The 24,746-nt window shown below is 44.9% G+C and overlaps 1 protein-coding gene across 1 annotated transcript; it reads left to right on the plus strand.

The window, feature by feature from the left end:
- The first annotated feature begins 191 nt into the window (after nt 1–191).
- LOC120031404 (intermediate filament family orphan 2-like) lies at nt 192–23,038 on the plus strand. The gene is made up of 6 exons (XM_038977141.1): nt 192–1,615; nt 8,018–8,078; nt 18,436–18,531; nt 22,211–22,351; nt 22,463–22,650; nt 22,846–23,038. Exons 1-6 carry the CDS (start codon nt 597–599, stop codon nt 22,994–22,996), a joined length of 1,656 nt encoding a protein of 551 aa, XP_038833069.1. The 5' UTR covers nt 192–596; the 3' UTR covers nt 22,997–23,038.
- Nucleotides 23,039–24,746: the final 1,708 nt, after the last annotated feature.

The raw sequence follows: 24,746 nt of genomic DNA on the forward strand, positions 1-24,746 counted from the left end.
AATGTTCCTGATAAAACCTCCCCAAGTTGTGAACTAGGAGTTTAAGAGGTCTTATGGAACTGTTCATAGCCTAATGGGCACAAAGGTTAAAAGAAAACCAGCTACTTGTGTATTTACGGTAGCTTCCCTGCTCTCCAAATCCCGCAGCACTTGTTGTGTCTTCTTGTGGTCACTTTGGAGCCAGATAAGCTTTGACGAACGACACTGGATTTATTTTTAATACATTAGTGATTTGCAGGATTTAACAGTACTTTCTCTCATATAGCCTATATACCAAAACATTACTTTTCTGAAATACATTTGAGTGTGGTCGTCTGCGCATAGCCGTCAGACTGGCCTATTCGGCATTGTTTTTTGGGGCGACCGTTATCCAGCAAAAGAACGAGACAGAGGAAGAGAGAAGGGCACTTATTCCACGAGCCTCTTTAGCCCGAACGGAGATAAATCGAGGATAACATTCGTAATTACAACCATTTACGCAACCAGATAAAGGTGGACAGTCACGGATACGTCTGGTATCCAACAACAAGTCAACCTTCAGTCTATCATTATTTTATTTTGGTGATCTTATACCGAGAAAATTACCGTCCGTGTTCATGCCAGATCTGCAGCGCTTTAGTTTTCCATACCATAGCATGAATCCTTTGTTAGGGTCGAACTCGCTTCTCCAACATCAACAGCAGCAGAACCAAGGAGGACAGAGTCATCCGGATTCCCCCTCAGGCCTTCTGCCCGAATCCGTCTTCGGCTCGCTCGACCCGACGTCCTTCTTCCTGGGCGACCATCCCGGACTGGGCACGGAGACTCAGCCAGGGTTCGATTTCACCACACCCTCACAAGCTTACCTGCATCTGAACCATAATAACCACTCTTATCACCGGTCTGTGCCCCAACCTCCTGCAGCGATGGCCCTGAGGAACGACCTGGGCTCCAATATCAGTGTCCTAAAGACTCTGAACTTACGGTTCCGATGCTTTCTGGCCAAAGTGCATGAACTTGAGCGAAGGAATAAGATTTTGGAGAAACAACTACAACAGGCGTTGGATGCGAAGAACAGCTGTGATGGAAGTTGTTCTGAAAGCGCTAGACGGGCCCATACCCAAGAAACGGGTGTACAGACCGGGTTTGTGGGAACTATCCCGCTCAGGCCCGGGTCACTCCCGTTCCAAAACACCAACAACTCCGCGAGACGACCCACTACCCTCTTCACACCTGCCATCAACACTGTCTTTACGCTTGAGTCCAACAACAAAGCTGAAACAAACCCCACCGAACCGAATCAGAATCCGACCATCACGGTAAGCCTATCAACCCCGACAATCGACTCTCCAGCTGGGTCCAATTCAATCACCAACGGGAAAACGGGTTTCAGTACCAGTAGTGGCACTGGAACCCCCACCAACCCGCCTCCCCGGTTCCTCCCCGGTACTATCTGGTCCTACAACCATACCCGCAAGCTCGCTTCTGGCGTGGAGACGCGCGTCACCAGCCCGGGTGTGTCCTGGGTCCAGCCGGACGGGGTCGGGGTCCAGATTGATACCATTACCCCGGAGATCAGAGCCCTGTACAACGTCCTGGCCAAAGTCAAGAGGGAGAGAGACGAGTACAAACGCAGGTAAATAGGATCAACCTTTGTTGATTTATTCACCAACGTAAGGCCTAATTAACGTGTGTGTCTGACGGGTGTAAAGACGCACGGGGACCTAGAGTTGTGATTAAACGTCTCTTGGCAAAAGTCAGTTGATGTAACTTAATGAAGCTATAATAGGCATACATGTATTATTTTGCTCATGCTACTTGGGTGAAGTGAAAGGCCCTATTGCAACAGATGGCCTCAGAGCAGCTGTGTCCTGTCTATTTCTGCCACAGCCCACACCATTCTTATTGCTAGAGAGGCAAAGGGCCTTCAGTCAAAGGGCAGCTGGGTGAAATACCAAACATTATCAGACCATAACTGACTCAGAATGAAGTCATGTAACTGAGATCCAACACAGGACGGCTCTGTTTCAACAATCATACCAATGCTTTTGAAGTTCAAAGATTTTGAACTCTTGAGTTTGCCACTAGCTTGTGGACACCAGACCTAGGTCGAAAATATATGAGGTATGCTTGATTTAGCTGTTTGTACTTTTGGGATTGCTGTGTTGATTTTGTACTTTTGGGATTATTCCATTGGAACCAGGCAAACTATATATAAATCAAGCACAGCTCAAGTATTTGAAGATTTGACTTATGGTTTGGCTTGGGGAAGAAATATCTGCTTAGCGCCCCTTTAGAAAAAAAAAAGGGGGAATGGGCCAAACACAGTCACAGGAATCTGATACAGATACCATAGTGCACCTCTGCACGTTTGAAATGGCTGCAGTTTATATTCTGTGACAGAACTAGAACCCGGGCCGCTGATATGTGGCACTAGTAACAGCAGGTCTGAGGCTTCGATTCACGCTGCACAGGTCACATAGGCATGGTCTATACTGAAGGTATGACCATAAATTGATTTGGATAAATATATCAGCGAAAATGCCATACCCAATGAATGTAAGGTGATAGACAAGCATGTATGTCCCATTAGGAAGGCTGGGTAGGGTCAGGGATTGGTTTGGGATTGGGAGGACCCGGGACAAGTGTGTGTTTGTGGCTGTTTTGTTTGTTTATTGTGATTTCATGAGGCATGTGACCTTACTGCCACCTCCAAGTGAGTCAAGTCCAGGCTTATCTCACCTACAGACATCCATATATCTGATAGCATCCGTACTGTACAGTCATTGATGTGATTTAGGCCTCCAGTGTAGTGAAATAATGTTATCTCTGTCATGAGTCTGTTGTTGTAGTAATGCAGTTAAATCTACCTGCAGGCAAAACATAGAGAGAGGGAAACCCACAGGAGTATTCATTCACTTCAAGGAGGTAGTTTCAGTATAAGATACACCCCCTTCCCTCCCTCTCCTCCACTCCTCTTCCCCTGCCCTGTCGCTTGTTCTCTCCATCTATCCATTCATATTGCTATTCATTGTTCCCGCTCTCTCATTGGCTAGTTCTCTCATACCCCTTCAGTGGTGGAAAAAGTACCCATTGTCATACTTGATTAAAAGTAAAGATACCGGCCTCCCGGGTGGCGCAGTGGTCTAGGGCACCGCATCGCAGTGCTAGCTGCGCCACCAGAGTCTCTGGGTTCGCGCCCAGGCTCTGTCGCAGCCGGCCGCGACCGGGAGGTCCGTGGGGCGACGCACAATTGGTATAGCGTCGTCTGGGTTAGGGAGGGTTTGGCCGGTAGGGATATCCTTGTCTCATCGCGCAGTGCGACTCCTGTGGCGGGCCGGGCGCAGTGCGCGCTAACCAAGGGGGCCAGGTACACAGTGTTTCCTCCGACACACCTGGTGCGGCTGGCTTCCGGGTTGGAGGCGCGCTGTGTTAAGAAACAGTGCGGCTTGGTTGGGTTGTGCTTCGGAGGACGCATGGCTTTCGACCTCCGAGCCCGTACGGGAGTTGTAGCGATGAGACAAGATAGTAATTACTAGTGATTGGATACCACGAAAAATTGGGGAGAAAATGGGATTAAAAAAAAAAAGTAAAGATACCTTAATATTACTCAAGTGAAAGTCACCCAGTAAAATACTGCTTGAGTAAAAGTCTAAAAATATTTGGTTTTAAATGTACTTAACTATCAAAAGTATAAATAATTTAAAATTACTTATATATGGCACAATTGTTCATGTTTTTTGAATTTACGGATAGCCAGGGGCACATTCCAACACTCAGACATTCAGAGTCTGCCAGATCAGAGACAGTAGAGATGACCAGGGATGATTTCTTGATAAGTGCATGAATTGGACCATTATCATGGCCTGCTAAGCATTCAAAATGTAACAAGTACTTTTGGGTGTCCGGGGAAAATGTATGGAATAAAAAGTACATCAATTTTGTTCAGGAATGTAGTGAAGTAAAAGTTACCTCAAAAAAATACTTATGTAAAAATACTTTAAATTACTACTTAAGTACTTTACACCACTGTACCCTCTTACTGTCTACTCCCTTCTTTTCCTGACCTGCTCTGTCCTGTATTATCATCCCTCCCTTCACCTGTCTCTCTCTGTGTCTGTCTGTCTGTCTGTCTGTCTGTCTGTCTGTCTGTCTGTCTGTCTGTCTGTCTGTCTGTCTGTCTGTCTGTCTGTCTGTCTGTCTGTCTGTCTGTCTGTCTCTCTCTCTAAGGCTCTCTCTCTCTCTCTGTCTGTCTCTGTGTCTGTCTCTCTGTGTCTGTCTCTCTGAGTCAGTCTCTGTGTCTGTCTGTCTCTCTAAGGCTCTCTCTCTCTCTCTCTCTCTCTCTCTCTCTCTCTCTCTCTCTCATATCAAATAAAATGCAGCTTTATTGGCATGGGAAACATGTTTACATTGCCAAAGCAAGTGAGATAAACAGTAACAAAAGTGAGGACATAAAACAATGTTAACAAAAACTATTAGAAATTAACAGTAAACATTGCACTCACAAAGGTTTGACTTTTTTTGTTAATGTGTTATACTGTATTATCAGCTATGTACAGTGTTATATCAATGTGCCTATGGTTGTAGTATGAATAGTAGGGGAAGATAAATCAACATAAATATTGGTGGTATTTAAAATGTTATTTGTGCTGCCCTTGTTGCCCTTTTCTCATGGCAACGGGCCCAAATCTTGCTGCGGTGACTGCGGTATTTCTCTTAACAGATATGGGAGTTTATCAATGTTTGATTAGTTTTCAAATTCTTTGTGGGTCCGTGTGATCTGTGGGAAATATGTGTCTCTAATATGGTCATACATTTGGCAGGAGGTTAGGAAGTTCAGCTCAGTTTCCACCTCATTTTGTGGGCAGTATGCACATAGCCAGGTCTGCCTATGGGGGTCACTGTCAATAGCAAGGCTATGCTCACTGAGTCTGTACATTTTGGGTCAGTCACAGTGGTCAGGTATTCTGCCACTGTGTACTCTCTGTTTAGGGCCAGATAGCGTTCCAATTTGCTTGTTTTTTTGGTTGATTCTTTCCAGTGTGTCAAATAATTATCTTTTTGTTTTCTCATAATTTAGTTGGGTCTAATTGTGTTTCTATTCTGGGGCTCTGTGGGGTCTGTTTGTGTTTGTGAACAGAGCCACAGAACCAGCTGGCTGAGGGGACTCTTCTCTAGGTTCATCTCTCTGTAGGTGAGGGCTTTGTGGTGGAATGTGTGGGCATCACTTCCTTTTAGGTGTTTGTAGAATTTAACAGCTCTTTTCTGCACTTTGATAACTAGCGGGTATCGTCCTAATTCTGCTCTGCATGCATTGTTTGGTGTTTTGCATTGTACACAAAGTATATTTTTTCAGAATTCTGCATGCAGAATCTCAATTGGGTGTTTGTCCCGTTTTGTGAATTCTTGGTTGGTGAGTGGACCCCAGCCCTCACAACCATAGAGGGCAATGGGTTCTGTTACTGATTGGGATGTCAAGCTTTATGTTCTTTTTGATGGGTTAGAAGGTCCTTCTTGTCTTGTGTCTCAGATTGTTCACAGCCTTGTGGACGTTAGCTGTGGTGCTGATGTTTAGGCTGAGGTAGGCATAACTATGTGTGTGCTCTAGGGCAACACTATCTAGATAGAATTTGTATTTATTGTCTTGGCTACTGGACCTTTTTTGGAACACCATTATTTTAGTCTTACTGAGATTTACTGTCAGGGCCCAAGTCTGACAGAATCTGTGCAGAAGATCTAGGTGCTGCTGTCGGCCCTCCTTGGTTGGGGACAGAAGCACCAGATCATCTGCAAACAGACATTTTATTTGTGAGGCCTGGTGCTGCAGGCTGTTCTAGTGCCTTTCCAAAAAGCTTTTTTGAAATCAACAAAGCATGAGAAGACTTTACTTTTATTTTGGTTTGTTTGTCAGTAAGGGTGTGCAGGGTGTATACGAGGAAATGATGGAGTCTGCTGTTGATGATGGTGCAGAGGATTTTTCAGAGATTGCTGTTGATGCGGGGCAAATTTGTCTCCACTTTTGTGGATTGGGATGATCAGACCTTGGTTCCAAATATTGGGGAAGATGCCAGTGCTGAGGATAATGTTGAAGAGTTTAAGAATAGCCTATTTGAATTTGTGGTCTGTATATTTAATAATTTAGTTTAGTATACCATCAACACCACAGACCTGTAGCTCATCCAATGTAATTGGAGAATCCAGTGGGTTCTGGTAGACTTTAATAGCTGATTCTAAGTTTAGTAAATGATCATGTGTATGTTTTTGCTCTTGGTTCTTTGTTAAACGACTGAAAAGGTTGGAGAAGTGTTTTATCCATACATCTCCATTTTGCATAGATAGCTCTTCGTGTTGTTTGTTTAGTGTGTTCCAATGTTCCCAGAAGTGATTTGATTCTATGGATTCTTCAGTCACATTGAGCTGATTTCTGACATGCTGTTCCTTCTTTTTCCGTAGTGTATTTCTGTATTATTTTAGTGTTTCACCATCGTGAAGGCAGAAGCTAAGTTTTTCTGGGTCTCTGTGTTTTTGGTTGGACAGGTTTCTCAATTTCTTTCTTAGGTTTTTGCGTTCTTCATCAAACCATTTCTCATTGTCGTTAGTTTTCTTAGCTATTCTGCTTGAATTTAAATTTTATATGTTAGCTGATAGGTCAAATATAGTGTCCAGGAAGTTGTCTAGGAGGGATTGGATTTGTTGTTGGCCAGTAGTTTTTTGTTTTCTACACTACCCTCCTTCCATCTATAGCATTTCTTAAAAGCCTGTCGTTTGTTCAGCTTCAATGTCTCAGTTGAGTGTTGCTCTGTTCAAGAAGATGAAGATTTTGCTGTGGTCTGATAGGGGTGTCAGTGGGATGACTGTGATCGTTCCGAGAGACACTGGGTTGAGGTCGGTGATAAGGTAGTCTACAGTACTACTGCCAAGAGATGAGCTGTTGGTGTACCTACCGTAGGAGTCCCCTCGAAGCCTACCATTGACTATGTCTAGACCCAGCATGCAACAGAGCTGTAGGAGTTGTGACCCATTTTTGTTGGTTGTTTTGTCAGTTATGTCTAGGGGGCGTATTGGGGAGGGAATGCTGTCACCTCCAAGTAGGTTTTTGTCTCCCTGTCTGCTAAGAGTGTTGGGTTCTGGCCTTAGGTCGCCACAGACTAGTACATGTCTCTGGGCCTGGAAAGGGTTGATCTTCCCCTCTAGGATGGAGAAGGTGTCATCATTAATGTATGGGGAGATATAGGTACCACACAGGACAACCATTTTCTCTGAGATCATTTCCCTATTTATTTCCAACCAGATGTGAAATGTTCCTGTTTTAATTAATTGATTGAAGTGGGTTAGGTTATGTCTGATCTATACCAAATTCTCTCTTCTCTCTCCTCTTCTCTCCATCTCTCTCCATCTCTCACTCTCTCGCGCACTCTCCACTGCCAGCTCCACTCTCCTTTCTTCAACCCCCTTCCCCCACATCATATCTTTCTCCCTCTCTCTCTACCTAACTGCATGCGGCCATGCACCTTCCCCTCCACCTAGTATCTGCAATGCGGTATACTCTGCACGGCAGGCTGCGATTGCTGGAAAAGGGAGGTGGCTTCCAAAGAGAGCTCAGCTCATCTTTCCCTCGCTCTCTCCCTCTCCCTCACTCTCACGTTACCCATCTATCTCAATCACGTCTTTTGTGCCACAGTGTGCACAATGGCACAAAAAACGTCTCTCTGTACACTATATAACCTCTATTTGTTTTAAGAGCAGTTTGGTAAAGGCTCCGACATGTCGCAGTATTGTGCATTTTAAGCAGCAATTCTATAAATGGCAGTGTTGTGCAGTGGGGTCTGTGTGTTGAGTCACTGAATCAGCCATCGTAGTTCTAACATGTCAACTATACAGGCTTTCAATGAGATTACTGTTCACTAGATGGATGGTGCTGTCTGACCCAGATTCATGGACCAGGGGTTTCAGACACACATACACACAGTTAATAGTTATTAATATGATGTTGCCATTTTACTGTGTAATTTACTTCACGTTACTTTTTGTTGTGTAGGTGGGAGGAGGAGTACACTGTCAGAGTGGACATGCAGCAGAAGATGGAAGACCTACAGGAGGTAACAGAGTGTGTGTGTGTGTGTGTGTGTGTGTGTGTGTGTGTGTGTGTGTGTGTGTGTGTGTGTGTGTGTGTGTGTGTGTGTGTGTGTGTGTGTGTGTGTGTGTGTGTGTGTGTGTGTGTGTGTGTGTGTGTGTGTGCGTGCGTGCGTGCGTGCGTGCGGCCTCTCTTATTAATTGATACATAGGGGGTAAATGTATCCCCTCTTTCTGTTACACTTGTTCTCTGTTGATTTGCAGGGACAAGAACAAAGCCATGTCAGCATAGCAAACATGACAACAAGACATTACATTGAAATGTTTAAGAGCTCAATGCTTGTAGACACAAAGGCCCTCCTCACTGATCTATATACTAACTTAGGGCGCGGGGCCAGAGGCGCAGTGTTGTCTCTGACGCTGTGTCATCAGGTTCTGGCGGTGTTGACACATTTGACATTGCCCTGACGCATGCAAAACAACCTAATACAATTGCTTGTGTGAAACAGCTTGGTTGAATAGTCTGCAAACCACTAACCAAATATAGTATGTTTATAAACAGCTAGTTAGATGCTCAGCCCCTGACGTTCGTCATAGGTGTTATAGAAAGCAGCTGACAGTCATGATCAAACAGCCAAGTGGTTAACTATTTGAGGAACTGGTGTAGCTACTTACACACATTCAGCATGATTGAATTACAGCAACAATATCAACTCCCCAAAATGGCACCGTTGGTTCCCGTCACATAGTTACATCTGAAAGTCATTTGTACGTCCTACTTCCAAATGTTATTGGTCACACACGCATTAAGCAGATGTTATTGTGGGTGTAGCGAAATTCTTGTATTCCTAGCTCCAACAGTGCAGTAATATCTAACAATTCACACAAATCTAAAGTAAAAGAATGTAGTTATGAAAATATACGCTACCAGTCAAAAGTTTAAGAACACCTACTCATTCAAGGGTTTTTCTTTATTTTTACTATTTTCTACATTGTTGAATAATAGTGAAGACATCAAAACTATGAAATAACCAAAAAAGTGTTAAACAAATCAAAATATATTTTATATTTGAGATTCTTCAAATAGCCACCCTTTGCCTTGATGACAGCTTTGCACATTCTTGGTGAGGCAGGTCCTCACCAGACATCAACGGCAACAACGTCGCCTATGGGCGCAAACCGTCCGTCGCTGGACCAGACAGGACTGGCAAAAGGTGCTCTTCACTGACGAGTCGCGGTTTTGTCTCACCAGGAGTGATGGTCAGATTCGCGTTTATCGTCGAAGGAATGAGCGTTACACCGAGGCCTGTACTCTGGAGCGGGATCGATTTGGAGGTGGAGGGTCCGTCATGGTCTGGAGCGGTGTGTCACAGCATCATCAGACTGAGCTTGTTGTCATTGCAGGCAATCTCAATGCTGTGCGTTACAGGGAAGACATCCTCCTTCCTCATGTGGTACCCTTCCTGCAGGCTCATCCTGACATGACCCTCCAGCATGACAATGGCACAAGTCATTGCAAGACAGAAATGTCAGTGTTCTGCCATGGCCAGCGAAGAGCCCGGAACTCAATCCCATTGAGCACGTCTGGGACCTGTTGGATCGGAGGGTGAGGGCTAGGGCCATTCCCCCCAGAATTGTCCGGGAACTTGCAGGTGCCTTGGTGGAAGAGTGGGGTAACATCTCACAGCAAGAACTGTCAAATCTGGTATAGTCCATGAGCAGGAGATGCACTGCAGTACTTAATGCAGCTGGTGGCCACATCAGTTACTGACTGTTACTTTTGATTTTGACCCCCCCTTTGTTCAGGGACACATTATTCAATTTATGTTAGTCACATGTCTGTGGAACTTGTTCAGTTTATGTCTCAGTTGTTGAATCTTGTTATGTTCATACAAATATTTACACATGTTAAGTTTGCTGAAAATAAACGCAGTTGACAGTGAGAGGACGTTTCTTTTTTTGCTGAGTTTATATAGGGCAGCAGTCTCTAAGGTGCAGGCTTGAGTAACCGGGTGGTAGCCGCAAGGGATGGCTATTTAACAGTCTGATGGCCTTGAGATAGAAGCTGTTTTTCAGTCTCTCGGTCCCAGCTTTGATGCACCTGTACTTAATCAATCAATCAAATATATTTATAAAGCCCTTTTTACATCAGCCGATGTCACAAAGTGCTATACAGAAACCCAGCCTAAAACCCCAAACAGCCAGCAATGCAGATGTAGAAGCACGGTGGCTAGGAAAAACTCCCTGGAAAGGCAGGAACCTAGGAAGAAACCGAGAGAGGAACCAGGCTCTGAGGGGTGGCCAGTCCTCTTCTGGCTGTGCCGGGTGGAGATTATAACAGTACATGTTCAAATGTTCATAGATGACCAGCAGGGTCTAATAATAATCACAGTAGTTGTAGAGGGTGCAACAGGTCAGAACCTTAGGAGTAAATGTCAGTTGGCTTTTCATAGCCGATCATTCAGAGTTAGACAGCAGGTGCGGTAGAGAGAGACAGTCATACAGCAGGTCCGGGACAAGGTAGCACGTCTGGTGAACAGGTCAGGATTCCATAGCCGCAGGCAGAACAGTTGAAACTGGAGCAGCAGCAGGTGGACTGGGGACAGCAGGTGGACTGGGGATAGCAAGGAGTCATCAGGCCAGGTAGTCCCGAGGCATGGTCCTAGGGCTCAGGTCCTCCGAGAGAAGAGAGAGAGAGTTAGAGGGAGCATACTTAAATTCACACAGGACACCGGATAAGACAGGAGAAATACTCCAGACATAACAGACTGACCCTAGCCCCCTAACACGTAAACTATTGCTGCATAAATACTGGAGGCTGAGACAGGAGGGGTTGGGAGACACTGTGGTCCCGTCTGACGATACCCCCGGACAGGGCCAACCAGGCAGTATATAACCCCCACCCACTTTGCCAAAGCACAGCCCCCAAACCACCAATTTACTACCCTGAGACAAAGCTGAGGATAGCCCACGAAGATCTCCCCCACGGCACGAACCCGAGGGGGGCGCCAACCCGGACAGGAAGATCACGTCAGTGACTCAACCCACTCAAGTGACGCACCCCTCCTAGAGACAGCATGGAAGAGCACCAGTGAGCCAATGACTCAGCCCCTGTAATAGGGTTGAGTGAATCCCAGTGGAGAGAGGGGATCCAGCTAGGCAGAAGCAGCAAGGGCGGTTCGTCGCTCCAGTGCCTTTCCGTTCACCTTCACACCCCTGGACCAGACTACACTTAATCATAGGACCTACTGAAGAGATGAGTCTTCAATAAAGACTTAAAGGTCGAGACCGAGTCTGCGTCTCTCACATGGACAGGCAGACCATTCCATAAAAATGGAGCTCTATAGGAGAAAGCCCTGCCTCCAGCTGTTTGCTTAGAAATTCTAGAGACAATAAGGAGGCCTGCGCCTTGTGACCGGAAGTGCACTGCCCGCAACCGCAGGCATCGCCAGAGGTGCGGTCTGCCCAACGCGGGGGCACACTGTCTGCCTTCCAGGACACCTACAACACCCGATGTCACAGGAAGGCCAAAAAGATAATCAAGGACATCAACCACCCGAGACACGGCCTGTTCACCCCGCTATCATCCTGACCTCGCCTTCTGGATGACAGTGGGGTGAACAGGCCATGGCTCGGGTGGTTGATGTCCTTGAAGTGCGGGCAGTGAGCATCGGTGGCACTGTTATCCTCAAAGCGGATGAAGAAGGTGTTTAGCTTATCCGGGAGCAAGATGTCGGTGTCCTCGACGTGGCTGGTTTTCCCTTTGTAATCCGTGATTGTCTGTAGACCTTGCCACATACATCACGGAAGTTGCAGTAGCAGTGGTCGAGTGTTTTTTAGCAGCACGAGTACTACAGTCAATGTGTTGATAGAACTTCGGTAGCATTTTCCTCAAATTTGCTTTGTTAAAGTCCCCAGCTACAATAAATGCGGCCTCAGGATATGTGGCTTGAGGGGGAATGCACACGGCTGTGACTATAACTGAAGAGGATTCTCTTGGGAGGTAATACGGTCTGCATTTGATTGTAAGGTATTCTAGGTCGGGTGAACAAAAGGACTTGAGTTTCTGTACATTATCACAATCACACCATGAGTAGTTAATCATGAAACATACACCCCTGCCTTTCTTCTTCACGGAGAGTTCTTTATTCCTGTCTGCGCAATGTACTGAGAACATAGCTGGCTGTATGGACCGGGACAGTATATCCGGAGAGAGCCTTGATTCCGTGAAACAGAGTATGTTACAGTCCCTGATGTATCTCTGGGGGAGATCCTCGCCCTGAGCTTGTCTACTTTATTGTCCAGAGACTAAACATTAGCGAGTAATATACTCGGAAGCGGTGGATGGTGTGTACGCCTCCTGAGTCAGACTAGAAGTCTACTCTTCTCCGCCGGCGTCGTCTGGGATAAGTCCCAGGCAGCCCCTGGGATAAGTTTAATTGCCCTGGGGGTTACGAACAAAGGATCCAATTCGGGAAAGTCGTATTCCTGGTCATAATGCTGGTGAGTTACCGCCGCTCTGATATTCAAAAGTCCTTTCTGTTTGTAAGAAATAACACAAAAAAAACAAAAGACTGCAATGTTGCTTAGGCGCTAGAAGCAGAGCTGCCATGTCTGTCGGCGCCATCTTGCCATCGGTGAGCATATAAAGCTGAGCCAGGTGGGGCTCTGGTTTCTCAGGTTTGTTGTGTGTGCGGATGTGTGAGGATGCAACTGCAGGGGACATCTACCTAACCCAGTTAGACAGGCTCTGTTGAGCCAACAGGAGACCACATGGCATGCAGCAAAGTCCCACTTTACATTAAACTATCCATGCAGAACAATGTACAAGATACACAAAGAAACACTCGGGGACAAGTCAAGTTACCCTATTTCATTTGCACCACAGACACAATCAGCTTTTATGTCAAGACATATCTCAGGAAGAAGTTCTGCAAAATATTATGGCTAGTAGTTTAGGGAATCAAATACTTCAGAGATTAAGTAGGCAGGATTGTCAATGTATAATCTGTGTATGTACTGTATGTTTGTGTGTTGTACTTTGGATTTGTAGTAAGACTTAGGGTAAGAACATTTATCCTTACACTGTAAAGAATATATAATCATCATGGACAGATTATACTGTTGTATTCTGGATTTGAAGTGCGATTTGAGTCAAGACTTATAATGACAAGATATAATGTTTTACTGTTTGACCCTAACCTAAATTGGTAAATATAGAATGTTTTACTATTTGGCCCTACCCTGAGATGGTCCATATAGAATGTATTACTGTTTGGCCCTACCCTGAGATGGTCCATATAGAATGTATTACTGTTTGGCCCTACCCTGAGATGGTCCATATAGAATGTATTACTGTTTGGCCCTACCCTGAGATGGTCCATATAGAATGTTTTACTGTTTGGCCCTACCCTGAGATGGTCCATATAGAATGTATTACTGTTTGGCCCTACCCTGAGATGGTCCATATAGAATGTATTACTGTTTGGCCCTACCCTGAGATGGTCCATATAGAATGTTTTACTGTTTGGCCCTACTGTGAATTGGTCCATATAGAATGTATTACTGTTTGGCCCTACCCTGAGATGGTCAATATAGAATGTATTACTGTTTGGCCCTATCCTGAGTTGGTCAATATATAATGTTTTACTGTTTGGCCCTACCCTGAAATGGTCCATATAGAATGTTTTACTGTTTGGCCCTATCCTGAGATGGTCAATATAGAATGTATTACTGTTTGGCCCTACTGTGAATTGGTCCATATAGAATGTATTACTGTTTGGCCCTACCCTGAGATGGTCAATATAGAATGTATTACTGTTTGGCCCTACCCTGAGATGGTCCATATAGAATGTATTACTGTTTGGCCCTACCCTGAGATGGTCCATATAGAATGTATTACTGTTTGGCCCTACCCTGAGATGGTCCATATAGAATGTATTACTGTTTGGCCCTACCCTGAGATGGTCCATATAGAATGTATTACTGTTTGGCCCTACCCTGAGATGGTCCATATAGAATGTATTACTGTTTGGCCCTACCCTGAGATGGTCCATATAGAATGTATTACTGTTTGGCCCTACCCTGAGATGGTCCATATAGAATGTATTACTGTTTGGCCCTACCCTGAGATGGTCCATATAGAATGTTTTACTGTTTGGCCCTACTGTGAATTGGTCCATATAGAATGTATTACTGTTTGGCCCTACCCTGAGATGGTCAATATAGAATGTATTACTGTTTGGCCCTATCCTGAGTTGGTCAATATATAATGTTTTACTGTTTGGCCCTACCCTGAAATGGTCCATATAGAATGTTTTACTGTTTGGCCCTATCCTGAGATGGTCAATATAGAATGTATTACTGTTTGGCCCTACTGTGAATTGGTCCATATAGAATGTATTACTGTTTGGCCCTACCCTGAGATGGTCAATATAGAATGTATTACTGTTTGGCCCTATCCTGAGATGGTCAATATAGAATGTTTTACTGTTTGGCCCTACCCTGAGATGGTCCATATAGAATGTTTTACTGTTTGGCCCTACCCTGAGATGGTCCATATATAATGTTTTACTGTTTGGCCCTACCCTGAGATGGTCCATATAGAATGTTTTACTGTTTGGCCCTACCCTGAGTTGGTCAATATAGAATGTTTTACTGTTTGGCCCTACCCTGAGATGGTCCATATAGAATGTTTTACTGTTTGGCCCTACCCTGAGTTGGTCAATATAGAATGTTTTACTGTTTGGCCCTACCCTGAGTTGGTCAATATAGAATGTTTTACTGTTTGGCCCTACCCTGAGATGGTCCATATAGAATGTTTTACTGTTTGGCCCTACCCTGAGATGGTCAATATAGAATGTTTTACTGTTTGGCCCTACCCTGAGATGGTCCATATAGAATGTTTTACTGTTTGGCCCTACCCTGAGATGGTCCATATAGAATGTTTTACTGTTTGGCCCTATCCTGAGATGGTCCATATAGAATGTATTACTGTTTGGCCCTACCCTGAGTTGGTCAATATAGAATGTATTACTGTTTGGCCCTACCCTGAGATGGTCCATATAGAATGTATTACTGTTTGGCCCTACCCTGAGTTGGTCAATATATAATGTTTTACTGTTTGGCCCTACCCTGAGATAGTCCATATATAATGTTTTACTGTTTGGCCCTACCCTGAGATGGTCCATATAGAATGTTTTACTGTTTGGCCCTACCCTGAGATGGTCCATATAGAATGTATTACTGTTTGGCCCTACCCTGAGATGGTCAATATAGAATGTATTACTGTTTGGCCCTACCCTGAGTTGGTCAATATAGAATGTTTTACTATTTGGCCCTACCCTGAGTTGGTCAATATAGAATGTATTACTGTTTGGCCCTACCCTGAGATGGTCCATATAGAATGTTTTACTGTTTGGCCCTACCCTGAGATGGTCCATATAGAATGTATTACTGTTTGGCCCTACCCTGAGATGGTCAATATAGAATGTATTACTGTTTGGCCCTACCCTGAGTTGGTCAATATAGAATGTTTTACTATTTGGCCCTACCCTGAGATGGTCCAAATAGAATGTTTTACTGTTTGGCCTTACCCTGAGTTGGTCAATATAGAATGTATTACTGTTTGGCCCTACCCTGAGTTGGTCAATATAGAATGTATTACTGTTTGGCCCTACCCTGAGTTGGTCAATATAGAATGTTTTACTGTTTTGCCCTACCCTGAGTTGGTCAATATAGAATGTATTACTGTTTGGCCCTACCCTGAGTTGGTCAATATAGAATGTTTTACTGTTTGGCCCTACCCTGAGTTGGTCAATATAGAATGTATTACTGTTTGGCCCTACCCTGAGTTGGTCCATATGGAATGTTTTACTGTTTGGCCCTACCCTGAGTTGGTCAATATAGAATGTATTACTGTTTGGCCCTACCCTGAGATGGTCCATATAGAATGTTTTACTGTTTGGCCCTACCCTGAGATGGTCAATATAGAATGTATTACTGTTTGGCCCTACCCTGAGTTGGTCAATATAGAATGTATTACTGTTTGGCCCTACCCTGAGATGGTCAATATAGAATGTATTACTGTTTGGCCCTACCCTGAGTTGGTCAATATAGAATGTTTTACTGTTTGGCCCTACCCTGAGTTGGTCAATATAGAATGTATTACTGTTTGGCCCTACCCTGAGATGGTCAATATAGAATGTTTTACTGTTTGGCCCTACCCTGAGTTGGTCAATATAGAATGTTTTACTGTTTGGCCCTACCCTGAGTTGGTCAATATAGAATGTATTACTGTTTGGCCCTACCCTGAGATGGTCCATATAGAATGTTTTACTGTTTGGCCCTACCCTGAGTTGGTCAATATAGAATGTTTTACTGTTTGGCCCTACCCTGAGTTGGTCAATATAGAATGTATTACTGTTTGGCCCTACCCTGAGTTGGTCAATATAGAATGTATTACTGTTTGGCCCTACCCTGAGATGGTCAATATAGAATGTTTTACTGTTTGGCCCTACCCTGAGTTGGTCAATATAGAATGTATTACTGTTTGGCCCTACCCTGAGATGGTCAATATAGAATGTATTACTGTTTGGCCCTATCCTGAGATGGTCAATATAGAATGTATTACTGTTTGGCCCTACCCTGAGTTGGTCCATATAGAATGTTTTACTGTTTGGCCCTACCCTGAGATGGTCAATATAGAATGTTTTACTGTTTGGCCCTACCCTGAGTTGGTCAATATAGAATGTATTACTGTTTGGCCCTACCCTGAGTTGGTCAATATAGAATGTTTTACTGTTTGGCCCTACCCTGAGTTGGTCAATATAGAATGTATTACTGTTTGGCCCTACCCTGAGTTGGTCAATATAGAATGTTTTACTGTTTGGCCCTATCCTGAGATGGTCAATATAGAATGTTTTACTGTTTGGCCCTACCCTGAGATGGTCCATATAGAATGTATTACTGTTTGGCCCTACCCTGAGATGGTCCATATAGAATGTTTTACTGTTTGGCCCTACCCTGAGATGGTCAATATAGAATGTTTTACTGTTTGGCCCTACCCTGAGTTGGTCAATATAGAATGTTTTACTGTTTGGCCCTACCCTGAGATGGTCAATATAGAATGTTTTACTGTTTGGCCCTACCCTGAGATGGTCAATATAGAATGTATTACTGTTTGGCCCTACCCTGAGATGGTCCATATAGAATGTATTACTGTTTGGCCCTACCCTGAGATGGTCCATATAGAATGTATTACTGTTTGGCCCTACCCTGAGATGGTCAATATAGAATGTTTTACTGTTTGGCCCTACCCTGAGATGGTCAATATATAATGTTTTACTGTTTGGCCCTACCCTGAGTTGGTCCATATATAATGTTTTACTGTTTGGCCCTACCCTGAGATGGTCCATATAGAATGTTTTACTGTTTGGCCCTACCCTGAGATGGTCAATATAGAATGTTTTACTGTTTGGCCCTATCCTGAGATGGTCAATATAGAATGTATTACTGTTTGGCCCTACCCTGAGATGGTCCATATAGAATGTTTTACTGTTTGGCCCTACCCTGAGATGGTCAATATAGAATGTATTACTGTTTGGCCCTACCCTGAGATGGTCAATATAGAATGTTTTACTGTTTGGCCCTACCCTGAGATGGTCCATATAGAATGTTTTACTGTTTGGCCTTACCCTGAGATGGTCCATATAGAATGTATTACTGTTTGGCCCTACCCTGAGATGGTCCATATAGAATGTATTACTGTTTGGCCCTACCCTGAGATGGTCCATATAGAATGTATTACTGTTTGGCCCTATCCTGAGATGGTCCATATAGAATGCATTACTATTTGGCCCTACCCTGAGATGGTCCATATAGAATGTATTACTGTTTGGCCCTACCCTGAGATGGTCCATATAGAATGTTTTACTGTTTGGCCCTATCCTGAGATGGTCAATATAGAATGTATTACTGTTTGGCCCTACCCTGAGTTGGTCAATATAGAATGTATTACTGTTTGGCCCTACCCTGAGTTGGTCAATATAGAATGTATTACTGTTTGGCCCTACCCTGAGATGGTCCATATAGAATGTTTTACTGTTTGGCCCTACCCTGAGATGGTCCATATAGAATTTTTTACTGTTTGGCCCTACCCTGAGTTGGTCAATATAGAATGTTTTACTGTTTGGCCCTACCCTGAGATGGTCCATATATAATCTGGTATTTTCCAGAAAGTAGGGGCTGAGCTGGTTTGCAGGATGTGTGTGAGTGGTGGGGTTGTGTGTGTGTTTGTGCAGGCCTGCGTGCGTGCGTTTGTGTGTGCGCCTGTACCTATGTGCATGGACATGCATCTCATGATTATGTGTGTTTTGTTTGTAGGACCTCCAGGAGAGTGAGGGCTGTCAGGATGAGTTGGCTGTCAGAGTGCAGCAGCTGAAGGCTGAACTGGTGCTCTTCAAAGGCCTCATGAGCAACGTGAGTCTATATCCCCAAAGTTCCTCTCAATTTGCACCTTCTCTTATCCAATTGTATTGGTCACATACACATGGTTAGCATATGTTATTGGTCACATACACATGGTTAGCAGATGTTATTGGTCACATACACATGGTTAGCAGATGTTATTGCGAGTGTAGAGAAATTCTTATGCTTCTAGATCCGACAGTGCAGCAGTATCTAACAGGTAATATCTAACAATTCCACAACAACCCTAATATCTAACAAATTCCACAACAAAACCTAATACACACAATCTAGTAAAGGAATGGGATAAGAATATGTAAGTATAAAATATATGGATGAGCAGTGACCGAGCGGCTAAGATGCAATAGATAGTAAATAATAGATAGTGAAGGATACAGTATATACATATGAGATGAGTAATGTGAGATGTAAACATTCTTAAAGTGGCATTATTAAAGTGACTAGTGTTCCATTTATTAAAGTGGCCAATGATATCAAGTCTGTAGGTAGACAGCAGCCTCTCTGTGCTAGTGGTGGCTGTTTAATAATCTGATGGCCTTGAGATAGAAGCTGTTTTTCAATCTCTCTGTCCCAGCTTTGATGCACCTGTACTGGCCTTGCCTTCTGGATAGAAGCAGGGTGAACAGGCAGTGACTCAGGTGGTTATTGTCCTTGATCTTTTTGCCTTCCTGTGACATCGGGTGTTGTAGGTGTCCTGGAGGGCAGGTAGTTTGCCCCCGGTGATGCGTTGTGCAGACCACATCATCCACTGGAGAGCCCTGCGGTTGTGGGTTGTGCAGTTGCCGTACCAGGTGGTGATACAGCCCGACAGGATGCTCTCAATTGTGCACCTGTAAAATTTATTGAGGGTTTTCGGTGACAAGCCCAATTTTTTCAGCTTCCTGGGGTTGAAGAGGCGATGTTGCGCCTTCTTCACCACACTGTCTGTGTGCGTGGACCATTTCAGTTTGTCGGTAATATGTACACCAAGGAACTTAAAACTTTCCACCTTCTCCACTGCTGTCCTGTTGATGTGGATAGGGGGGTGCTCCCTTTGCTGTTTCCTGAAGTCCACGATCATCTCCTTTGTTTTGTTGACATTGAGTGAGAGGTTATTTTCCTTGCACCACACTCCCAGAGCCCTCACCTCCTCCCTGTAGGCTGTCTCGTCGTTGATGGTAATCAAGCCTACCACTGTAGTGTCGTCTGCAAACTTGATGATTGAGTTGGAAGCGTGCATGGCCACGCAGTTGTGGGTGAACAGGGAGTACAGGAGAGGGCTGAGAACGCACCCTTGTGGGGCCCCAGTGTTGAGGATCAGCGGAGTGGAGATGTTGTTTCCTACCTTCACCACCTGGGGGCGGCCCGTCAGGAAGTCCAGGTACCAGTTGCACAGGTCGTGGTCGACACCCAGGGTCTCAAGCTTAATGATGAGTTTGGAGGGTATTATGGTGTTGAATGCTGAGTTGTAGTCAATAAACAGCATTCTTACATAGGTATTCCTTTTGTCCAGATGTGATTGTGCAGTGTGATGGTGATTGCATCGTTTGTGGCCCTATTGGGGCGGTAAGAAAATTGGAGTGGGTCTAGGGTATCAGGTAGGGTGGAGGTGATATGATCCTTGACTAGTCTCTCAAAGCACTTCATGATGACAGACGTGAGTGCTACGGGGCAATAGTCATTAAGTTCAGTTACCTTTGCCTTCTTGGGAACAGGAACAATGGTGGCCATCTTGAAGCATGTGGTGACAGCAGACTGGGATAGGGAGCGATTGAATATGTCCATAAACACACCAGCCAGCTGGTCTGCGCATGCTCTTGAGGACCCGGCTAGGGATGCCGTCTGGGCCGGCAGCCTAGCGAGTGTTAACTCGTTTAAATGTTTTACTCACATCGGCCACATAGGAGAGCCCAAAGTCTTTGGTAGCAGGCCGTGTCGGTGGCACTGTAGTGTCCTCAAAATGCACAAAGAAGTTGTTTAATTTGTCTGGGAGCAAGAAGTCGATGTCCATGACGGGGTTGGTTTTCTTTTTGTAATCCGTGATTGTCTGTAGACCCTGCCACATACGTCTCGTGTTTGAGCCGTTGAATTACAACTCCATTTTGTCTCTGTACTGACACTTTGCTTGTTTGATTGCCTTACAGAGGGAATAACTGCACTGTTTGTATTTGGCCATGTTTCCAGTCGCTTTGCCATGATTAAATGCGGTGGTACATACTTTCAGTTTTGCAATAGCCATCAATCCACGGTTTCTGGTTATTGACAGTTTTAATAGTCCCGGTGGGTACAACATCTCCTATACACTTCCTTATAAACTCGCTCACCGAGTCAGCGTATACGTCAAAGTTATTGTCTGAGGCTACCTTGAACATATCCCAGTCGATGTGATCGAAGCAATCTTGAAGCGTGGAATCCGATTGGTCAGACCAGCGTTGGATAGACCTAAGCATGGACGCTTCCTGTTTTAGTTTCTGACTATAGGAGGGGAGCAACAAGATGGAGTCATGGTCAGATTTGCCAAAAGGAGGGGGGGGAGGGCCTTGTATGCATCGCGGAAGTTAGAGTAACAGTGGTCGAGTGTGTTACTCGCTCATGTACTGCAATCGATATGCTGATTGAATTTAGGTAGACTTGTTCTCAGATTAGCTTTGTTAAAATCCCCAGCTACAATAAATGCAGCCTCAGAATATATGGCTTCCAGTTTGCATAAAGTCCAGTGACGTTCCTTGATGGCCGTCTTGGGGGATATACATGGCTGTGACGATAACCGAAGAGAGTTCTCTTGGGAGATAATATGGTTGGCATTTGATTGTGAGGAATTCTAGGTCAAGTGAACAAGAGGACTTGAGTTCTTGTATGTCGTTAATCATGAAACATACACCCCGCCCTTCTTCTTACCAGAGAGATGGTTGTTCCTGTCGGTGCGATGCACTGAAAATCCCGTTGGCTGTACGGACTCCGACAGCATGTCCCCAGCTAGCCATGTCTTCATGAAACAAAGTATGTAACAATCCCGGATATCTCTTTGGAAAGCAACTCTTGCCCTAATTTCGTCGACTTTGTTAACTAGGGACTGGACATTAGTAAGTAATATACTCTGGAGCGGTGGGTGATGTGCGTGCATCCGAAGCCTCACTAGAAGACCGCTCCGGGCACCCTTTCCTCCGATGGCGTTGTTTTGGGTCGGCCTCTGGAATCAGTTCAAATGCCCTGGGAGGTGCAGACAAAGGATCCGCTTTGGGAAAGTCATATTCCTGGTTGTAGTGCTGGTTGTGCTGGTAAGTTGATGTCTCTCTGATATCCAATAGTTCTTCCCGGCTGTATGTAATAACACTTAAGCTTTTCTGGGCTAACATTGTAAGAAATAATGCATAAAAAAACAAAATACTGCACAGATTCCTAAGGACTTGAAGCGAAGCTGCCATCTCATGTTGCCATCCACACCTAACAGAACCATCATCAACAACTGGTATACATCTTTCTCCTATATACACACGCAGCCTCATACTGTCCTGATCTGACTGCACACAAATCATCTGCTCATCGATGACCCTTTTCACTCTCAATATTGTCTGGTTCATTCTCCTGTCCCACTGGGTCCCCTAGTCTGTTTATCACACACGACACAGAGATCACTCCTGGTCTGGTTAGGATGATAACTGTTACCGTAACCATCTCTCTTTCTGTGTAGAACATGTCTGATCTGGACAGTAAGATCCAGGAGAAGGCCATGAAGGTGGACATGGACATCTGTAGACGCATCGACATCACGGCTCGCCTGTGTGACGTGGCCCAGCAGAGGAACTGTGAGGATGTCATCCAGATGTATCAGGTAGTCTGTCTGTCTTTCTGTCTGACGCTGTCTGTCTGTGTCAGTCTGTCTGTGTCTCTCTCTCTCTCTGTCTATCTGTGTGTCTGTCTAAGTCTCTCTTTCCACTCCTAGGTCTCTAACACCCAGTCTGCCATCAACTGTCGCCCCCGGAAACAGACCCCGCTGTCCGTCAACAGTAGTGAGGGTGATGAGACTATCAGCACCTCGGAGAGCGATGGGGGCCTGCCCAGAGAGGAGGAGCTCTGTGGCTCGTCAGCCAATCAGATCAACGAGGAAATGCAGAGGATGCTCAACCAGCTGTGAGTAACATTACAGGACTGGTGTTTATTACATGTGCAGTTTCTCTTATCAGGCTTCTACAGGTACAACCAGCTTCTACACTGTCTATACTCTACCATAGTAAAGGTATTAGACTGATAAGAAGGAAGCTTCCATGTGCAGTTTCTCCAGAGGCCAAACAAACGTTAATAAAGAAACATTTGTGTGTGTTGCAGGCGGGAGTGTGAGTTTGAAGATGACTGTGACAGCTTGGCCTGGGAGGAGACAGAGGAGACTCTGCTGCTGTGGGAGGACTTCCCAGGATGCACTCTGGCTCCAGAGACCACCCACCAGCCAGGAGAGGTATGGAGCGCTTTAGAATGTTGATGTTTAGGTATTCCATAGTAACTCTATGGGGTGAACTGATGTTAGAACCTTGGAAGTAGTACCTTCAACTTCTCATAAGTACACATTGATGACATAGTGCAATACCTTTGTCCAAGTAGTTATATTGTTTTAATGATTTGTACGGACATCTTTATGCAGAGGCTACACAACATTCCATAGACATTTATCAGGAGTTTCTGTATTCGCAGTTACTCAGATTATAGTATTGTCAATTTGTATTTTCCAGGAAATGATTTTGAGTAGAGCTAGACAGATGAGTCAGGTGAGGCATGGGGTAATGGCCTGCTGAAAACAGGGTTTATTGCTCACAGGCATTGGCCCTGGATGTCTGATTTCAGTGGTGCTAGTGGTTTAAACTGTCCCAGGGCACTGACCTTCACTCCTCTGGGAAATATATTTTAGCAGGCGATTTTTCCCAGCATACTCACACACTCCAAAAAGCTTTTCACTAATGACTGCATGCCTGGAGGCTTGTGTCTGCACACCCCCCCCCCCCCCCCCACCCCACACACACACACACACACACACACACACACACACACACACACACACACACACACACACACACACACACACACACACACACACACACACACACACACACACACACATACTAGTTGCTAGTTAGTATCTGTTTTCCATTTACCAGTCAGAAGAGACATTTTTAACACTGTCTGTCTTGTCACTCTGAGGTAAATAAAAAGGCCTTACTGTAATTGAATTAGCTGATTACATCGGTAGATTACCTCAGCTATGTGTAACACTACTGTGTTGTACTGTCTGGTCATGAGGTGTGCCAGGTGTAACTCTACTGTGTTGTACTGTCTGGTCATGAGGTGTACCAGATGTAACTCTACTGTGTTGTACTGTCTGGTCATGAGGTGTACCAGGTGTAACTCTACTGTGTTGTACTGTCTGGTCATGAGGTGTACCAGGTGTAACTCTACTGTGTTGTACTGTCTGGTCATGAGGTGTGCCAGGTGTAACTCTACTGTGTTGTACTGTCTGGTCATGAGGTGTGCCAGGTGTAACTCTACTGTGTTGAACTGTCTGGTCATGAGGTGTGCCAGGTGTAACTCTACTGTGTTGTACTGTCTGGTCATGAGGTGTGCCAGGTGTAACTCTACTGTGTTGTACTGTCTGGTCATGAGGTGTGCCAGGTGTAACTCTACTGTGTTGTACTGTCTGGTCATGAGGTGTGCCAGGTGTAACTCTACTGTGTTGTACTGTCTGGTCATGAGGTGTGCCAGGTGTAACTCTACTGTGTTGTACTGTCTGGTCATGAGGTGTACCAGGTGTAACTCTACTGTGTTGTACTGTCTGGTCATGAGGTGTACCAGGTGTAACTCTACTGTGTTGTACTGTCTGGTCATGAGGTGTACCAGGTGTAACTCTACTGTGTTGTACTGTCTGGTCATGAGGTGTGCCAGGTGTAACTCTACTGTGTTGTACTGTCTGGTCATGAGGTGTGCCAGGTGTAACTCTACTGTGTTGTACTGTCTGGTCATGAGGTGTACCAGGTGTAACTCTACTGTGTTGTACTGTCTGGTCATGAGGTGTGCCAGGTGTAACTCTACTGTGTTGTACTGTCTGGTCATGAGGTGTGCCAGGTGTAACTCTACTGTGTTGTACTGTCTGGTCATGAGGTGTACCAGGTGTAACTCTACTGTGTTGTACTGTCTGGTCATGAGGTGTACCAGGTGTAACTCTACTGTGTTGTACTGTCTGG

The sequence above is a fragment of the Salvelinus namaycush genome, chromosome 37, assembly GCF_016432855.1.
Source record: "Salvelinus namaycush isolate Seneca chromosome 37, SaNama_1.0, whole genome shotgun sequence".
Taxonomy (NCBI): Eukaryota; Metazoa; Chordata; class Actinopteri; order Salmoniformes; family Salmonidae; genus Salvelinus; species Salvelinus namaycush.